This window comes from Mesoplodon mirus, assembly GCF_964341445.2.
Source record: "Mesoplodon mirus genome assembly, contig: HAP1_SCAFFOLD_551, whole genome shotgun sequence".
Classification (NCBI taxonomy): Eukaryota; Metazoa; Chordata; class Mammalia; order Artiodactyla; family Ziphiidae; genus Mesoplodon; species Mesoplodon mirus.
In genome coordinates, this window is record NW_028295459.1 from 155,581 (window position 1) to 162,558 (window position 6,978).

The window sequence follows — 6,978 nt, forward strand, 5'->3', positions numbered from 1 at the left end:
GCCCCTCAAGTTAATACTTAGGCCTGTCCAGAAGTTTGATGTCGTCCAGCAGTAACCTCAGCATGCTGTGCTCTGAAAGCCAGGTTGGACGCCTGCAGGCACTTGCAAATACTGAGGACTTCAGAGGCATTTGGGCCTCAAAGTGAGGCCTTGTACCTCCACATGCGATGTGACCTCAGCCCTTTGCTGCACGTCTCTAAGTGAAGTGGCACAGGAATACTGGCCTTGCCTGTCGTTGCCAGGATTAACTGAATAGTGCATTAGCTGCCCTGGTGCTTAGGTGTTGAGTACATGGTGATTTACATACCAGGCCCTATCCCCTAGGATAACTCTGAGCCCTAGCCACCTCTCTGGTAGATTTCCCTATACCCCCACTATAATCACACCTGCATAAGGCAACTCAAACCTTTCCGAGATGTGTCCTGAACCTCTTGTTTTCTTAAATACCTGTGTGGTGGTTGTGAGACTTAAGGCCAACCTCCCCAAGAGACTTTTTCTATTTCTCCTAGTAAACCTAGACTCACCTTCCGTCATCTTCAACTCTACTCACATTTTGTTCTTTCAGCCCTGACCTCTGACCCTGCTCTTTACTTCTGCCATTTCCTCCTCACTCCTGCTTCCTTTCATAAATCCATAAATCTCTTCTGGCCTTCCTAGCCCTGGGCCACGTTCCTTCCTCTTTCCTCAGTTTTTACCCCTTTCCTCCCCTTTCCTTCATTCTCCCATCCAACTTTCAGTGCTTCCTTTCTCATGCAGACTTTGATTCCAACCCCATCAAAAACAAAACAAAACACAAAAACTTAAAGCACGCCACAGTTAGCAGCATCTCAAAATTCAAAAGGTTTATTACTCGTCTATTAATTCGATGACATTCATTTATTCAGTTTTATTGTTTTAATAAATATACAGAAATAAAAACAGAAATATATAATTAGAGAATAAATAGAGGAATTTATACCTGGTGCCCAAGGTGGCACCAACAATCCTAGCAGCTCTTACTATAAATATCCGTAGTAGTCAGCGATTTCCATTTCCTTTTGCCTCTCAATGAAAACTTGCAGTTTCCCCAAAGAGGTGTATTTGGCAGCATTCTCACGTTCTTGTTGAGCCCGCCTCTTCATGGCCTCCCGCTCTGGTCTCTGCTCTTGTTCGATGGGCTTTGACATGACTGGCTCAGAAACGTTGGGTTCCCTCCATGGTCTTCGTTGCTTGCTGAAGTCTTGGAGTAGAAATGGGGTTTGGAGCTTGGGTGGGGACCGGCGCTTAGTCAGAGCAGGGGGAATAGGCCCCCGCTGGAGAAAAGCAAAAGATGAAGTCTTGTAGGGTGCAGGCCTAGGAGCAGCAGACTGAGGGACACTAGGATGGATATGGGCGGTCCAACCCGGTTGGGTTGGGTTGGTCACAGTTGGCTGAGCTGGTTTGGCAGGACCTGGCAAAGAGGCAGGAGCTGGCTGGGATGAACTGGCTGCAGCAGGTTGAGCTGAGTTAGAAGAAGCAGGCTGGGCACGGTCCGCCACAGCAGGCCGATGTGAGGCCAGAGACTGTGGCCTCCGAGGAGCAGGTCGAGCTTGAGGCTTGTCCCAGGCAGAAAACTTGACCTTCTTAGGTGGAGGCAGCTCATACTGGGATGGAGATGGACACTGTTTTTCAGCACTGCTGTCTGGTTTCTGGGCTTTGACTTGAGTTTTCTCAGGACTCTTACCCTCACGTGGGGTACGCCGCCATGGCTGGATAGCTGGGGGTGGCTGGGGGTCTTTAGGGTTGCTTGAATTTCCCAAGACCCGACAGGAAGAGAGCCCAGTTCTCTTGTCATTCTTCTTCCCCAGTGCATGAAAAACCTTCACAGACTCCAGCATGCGCATGCCTAGGGAGGTTCGAGGCTTTTTAATGCTCTCATGGATAAGCTCAGTTTGGTGTTCCTTTCGCTTCGTCTTGGGAATTGTTGGCTTCTCTTCTGCCTTGACTTTGTTCCCTGACTGCTTCTTCTCTTCAGCCTTCTTTCTTCCTCTGGTCCTTGTGGTCTTTTCCTGCCCGTGGCTCTTAGTTTTGCTGATCTTTCTGGATGCAGCTTCCTGAGGGCTGCCTTTAGAATGCTTGGCCGTGTTCACAGGAGCCCTGCCACTGACTGCAGCATTGCATAGAACCACTTCTCCCCCTAACAGGCACTGTGGATTCTTTGGCTGGATTTTGGCCTTGGGAGCACCACTGATAGGCTCAGAGGCTTTATGTTTGTTCTTCCTGGGTTGATCAGAGGGATCCTTTATGACACTTGGCTTTTCCTGCACCTGATTCACTTTAATGACCCTGGTGTCTTTGGCTTTGATCACGTTGGGACCTTTGGATTGATGAAGATCTTTCAATGAATTAAAGAGCTGGGGAAGGTGACTATGCTCCGCCAGTGTAGTAGTGTCTGCAAAACCACTGCTAGATTCCATCCCATTTTCAAGTGTCCCTAGGTCCTCAAGACTCAGGCTGTCCTTTCCCAGATGAGCATTTTCAGAACCAGGCTGCTCCTCTTGGCTGACGGGGTCAGTGCAGCCCGGGAGCTGGTGAATATCAGGGATTTCTGAAGGGAGTAGTGGAAGCTCTTGGTTTTCTCTTGGGATCTGGTAGGCATCCAGAGGCTTTGAAAGCTTGGTTGTACTAGCCTCCAAGTTCTTACTCTCTATTTGTCCCTGCCTTGGAGCTGGAGGCAGGGCCAGGAGACTACTGGCACTCTGGACTGGAGCTGTCCCTGAAATGTCCCCAAGTTCGGGTGGTGGATTTCTCTCAAGTATCTGAATACTTCTGCTCCTGCAGGACTCGGGGAGTTCTTGAGTTTGTGTCACACAAAATGTCTGGATTGGAGGTTGCCATCCCAGGGAAGTTTTCATCACCAGGGAAGTCTCCATCCCTACAAAGGAGTCAAGGTAGAAGTCAGTCCCTCGTAAGTGAGATGCTCCCCCTAAACACCAACACAGCAATCATGTACCTTTCAAGGTATATGATCGCTGTGTTGGTGTATAGGGGCAAGATGGGCAAGGCATTTCTACTAACTCTTCTTAAGGACCATGGACAGTGTTCTATGCTACGAGATAAGTGGTGACTGTTGTAATTCTTACTGGTGATCATTTCCTGTCACTGATTCTTGGTTTTCTTTGTATTTCACAGGATTGTTATAAGTCAATTAGAAAATGAGTCTTATTTTTCAAAAATGAAATGTTTTACAAAGCCTAGCATTCTCATATAGAGTCCGTTCAATTCTCCCCACGTTCCTGAGAGGCTAAGAACACTTCACACCATGAACTAGGAGAGGGAGTAGAGCCCTTCCTGATGAAATAGATAAACAAAGACAGAGTCTTAGCCTGCTTGCTCTGGACAGGATCTCGGACCCTAAGGTCTTAAATGCTGGTATATATTAAGGAAGTGAGGACAGTTAAACTGGCACTATCATAACAAGAGTTCTGAAACACCTTCCAAAGAGACTCTAGCAGTAGATTAGGGAAGGGAGAGATACAGTGTGGTAGTACAGGGGGAATGATCGGCTACAGCGGTGAAAAATGTGGTACCTATTGGTATGCTCTTGGGGTTCTTGTACATGTAGCATAGATGACCTTTACAGTGTCCCTCCCACCTTCCCACCTGCAGTAGGTGTTCTTTTTTAAAAAATTTATACTCATTTATTTATGTTTTGAACTTATTTATTCTGTGTATGTATTTTTTTTGGCTTCACTGGATCTTCTTAGTTGCTGGGCTACTCTTAGTTGCTCCATGGCATGTGGGATCTTCCCAGCCCAGGGCTCGAACCCGTGTCCCCTGCATTGGCAGGCGGATTCTTAACCACTGCACCACCAGGGAAGCCCTAGGTGTTCTTATGTAGAGTCTAAATACAGACAGCCCTGAGCAAAGGTAGTGGTTATTAAAGACTCAGGATCTAAATGCTACCTGTCTATACACCACTTCCCAGCTGTAGATTTGACCCCATTTTTGAATGCTGACCTCATTGTTCAACTTTCTTGCTGTTTGTACTCACCTGGAAAACTTGTTTCTGTGATGTGGTGCGCAGACACAGGGTAGTAGATTCCAGAGGTGGAAGCTGGTGGTAAGATATTGGTGGGCTGAATCTCCTTTAGTACCATTACCATTTCTGGTTGCACAGAGGCCCTACTTCCTGTGTATGACACAGAGCCATAGGACTGCAGGCAGGAGCCAAGTTCTCCATACAGTAAAGACCCCAGTGTGCCGTGGTTATAGTAAGATACCTGGCTTCCTTCCTGGTAGGGAAGTGACAGGCTATGTCCCTGATTTGGAATCTGAGATGGCGTTCCCTGAGCAAGGCTGGCAGAAAGTGATGGATATAGAGGGGCCATGGTATTGGTGTCTGCAGTTTTATCATACTGGGCTGCCATAAGCATGGAGGAAGCAGCTGTGTGCTGGTCAGTGAGTGCCAGAGTAAAGTCTCCGAGTGAAGAAGAATTCTTTTCAGTGCTTCCTGTGATGCCCCACTCAGAAACACCTGGATAGGATGCAGCTGAAGTGGAGATCTGGCTCTGGTCAGTAACTCCAGATAACATAGTTGTGCTAGAATGTTGGGGAAGGTAGGCACTACCCATGTGTGTCTGGAAAGAGGTGGCCGTAGCTGATGCCGAACTGACGGCAGGAGCAGAGACTCTGGAGAAGTTGCAGACACTTGCTGTTAGGGAAGCTGCATTGCTCACCACAGGAAGAGAGTGCTGCAGAGAATTCAGAGTTCCAAGTACAGATGGATTTTGGCAATTTTCTGTAAGAACAAGGGGGTGACGAAAAAATCAGGGAGACTGATAAATTCTCACTATGCTTGAGGAAGGTTCTTGTTATCAGGACACCTCTACTGTCAATACTTACTGAGAATCCAAAAACCAGACAGTTATGATGGTTGTAAGGACTGAGCAGTTTTACACTCTTCTGTATTAACTGCCTGTGCTCCCATCTTGGGCACAGATGGGCAGAAGACCCAAGTGGTATGGTTCAGACATTGTTCTCTAGGATGGAAGCAACCTTCTCCCTGCCCTATCTTTCCCTTCAGCCTGCACTAGTATTGACTTCTATGCTGTTTCCTAGACTGGAAGCATTTTAGAACTAGGAGGGCCTTAGAGAACTTCTATTTTCCCAGTCTCACTTCATGAGGAAGGAAACGGAGGCTCAGAGAGGTCAGGTTGACTTGTTCAAGTTCTCTCATTATGTTAGTATCCTTACCAGGTTTCAGAACCTAAGTATCCTGACTTCCTTGCCAGGACGCTGCTCTGAGCATGACACTGCCAGAAAGCAGGAGAAATAGAACTTATAATACAGGCATTTTCTTTGTCCGTTAGAAAACAGTACGGCTATTAATTACCCTTGTGATCTTCAGTGTCTCACTTTGCTTGTGCAGTTCCCACGCTCTTACCTAGAGTTCACATAGAGCTCAGCCCAAGTGGTAAATTTAAAGAGTCATTTTTACCCTCTTCAAGCCTGGTTTCTCATCCTACCTCAAAAGGATTACCCGAAAGTGAATTTCTGACGTGCTTTTGGAAAGAAACAAGCGATCTGATTCCTTCAGATTGCTCGTCTGTAAAGTGGTTATAGCACCACCACCAATAATGATGGGGACGTCCTCCTGCTTGGCCATCCCTTTCCCGCTCTCTCCCAGGGCCCTCAACACCGTCTGCTCTGTGCTGCAGCTTGGGACACAGCTGGGCGTCGTGGGCGGCACTGGCTGCCCCCGCGCCACACTGACAGTGACTGTGTCCACTGCGGACCCTGAGCTGCGGGACATCATGGAGGTGAGAGCACCCATCACCGCCTTCTTCCGATGGCCTCGCCTGCAGATGGAGATACGGACCCCCAGAAAGGAGCGCAGGGCCTGCGGGATGGTAGAATGGGGTCTCAGAGACTCTGTGGCAAAGCACAGATGCAGAGTCACTGGGCACTTGTGGGCTGGCCTGCGAGTGGATAGCCGGCCCTAGACAGCTGGGTGACCCGGGCCGGCCACGGGAAGTCGGTGGGCGCGGGGAGCGGGCTGGGGGCAGCTGAGCCCTCCTGGCAGGTGCTGGTCCCCCAGTGCCCGGGGCAGGGCCTACCTAAGTAACTGCCCGTAGAGAACTTGGGTGAGATCGGTCCTTGGAGAGAGAGCTGGGCTCCGAGCATTCTCCTTCAGTTGCCAACACGGCCAAAAGCGAAGTGCGCACCGTTTGGGCTGTTGCCGGTATTTATAGCTCTGCAACCTGTGAGCGAACAATGGGCTTGCGTTTGCGGGACGCAATAGTTTAGGGAGGGGTGGCGCATGCGCAGAGTACACGTCACGCCCTGAGGCGCACAGGTGAGAATGCGAGCCTGGACCGTCTAGCGCTTCTGAATATCCCGGGGTCTGAGGGTTGGAGGTGTTTGCCTTGAGGGTGATGAGCTTCTTGGCAGGACAGCTGGCCCTTCTCCCCTGGCCTGGCCCCAGTGCTGTCGGGGGAACTAACTGTACTGGACGGGGTCCCTGCCCAGCCAAGTGGAGCAAGGTTGCTGGCTGTGCAGCTCCCACAGGAGGCGGCAGCTCTGGCAGCAGCGCCTCTGCGTCCTTCTGCCCTTTCCCCTGGCGGCACTGGAGGGGAGAGCCGCTAAGAGCACAAGTGCCCACACCACCAGGAGCTCGATCGTGCAGGCTTCTGTTTAAGGTTTCAGACTTTAAGAGTAATAGAAAAGCGTTGAACTTTTTTTGTTGAAGGTGAGTGTGTGGAACATCCCCAGTTGCATTTTCAACCTATCATTTTGCTACCGCGTGGAGAAGGCACTGCAGGGAGAAAGAGTGGAAGCGAGGAAACAAGTTAGGAGACTTTTGTAGAAATTGGGCATAATGGTGGCTGGGACCAGGGTATGGTGGTCATTGTGGTGGAAAGATGTGGACAGATTCTAGAGGTATGTAGGCAGTATCATTGTTAGCACTGCTGGTGGGTTGAGGATGAGGGCGAGGGAGAAATAGCCGTCAGTGATGGT

General features: G+C 49.5%; 2 protein-coding genes across 2 annotated transcripts; both read right to left on the reverse strand.

Moving 5' to 3' along the window:
• Nucleotides 1-213: 213 nt before the first annotated feature.
• On the reverse strand, nucleotides 214-3,004 carry LOC309797453 (uncharacterized protein C2orf78-like). Its single transcript, XM_082645977.1, has one exon. It carries the CDS (start codon nucleotides 2,889-2,891, stop codon nucleotides 999-1,001), a length of 1,893 nt encoding a protein of 630 aa, XP_082502103.1. The 5' UTR covers nucleotides 2,892-3,004; the 3' UTR covers nucleotides 214-998.
• Nucleotides 3,005-3,610: 606 nt separating this feature from the next.
• LOC309797477 (uncharacterized protein C2orf78-like) lies at nucleotides 3,611-4,784 on the reverse strand (the record flags this gene model as incomplete). Its single annotated transcript, XM_082645998.1, has 1 exon — nucleotides 3,611-4,784. A coding segment is annotated over one exon (798 nt), but the record flags the coding sequence as incomplete, so codon positions are not given.
• Nucleotides 4,785-6,978: the final 2,194 nt, after the last annotated feature.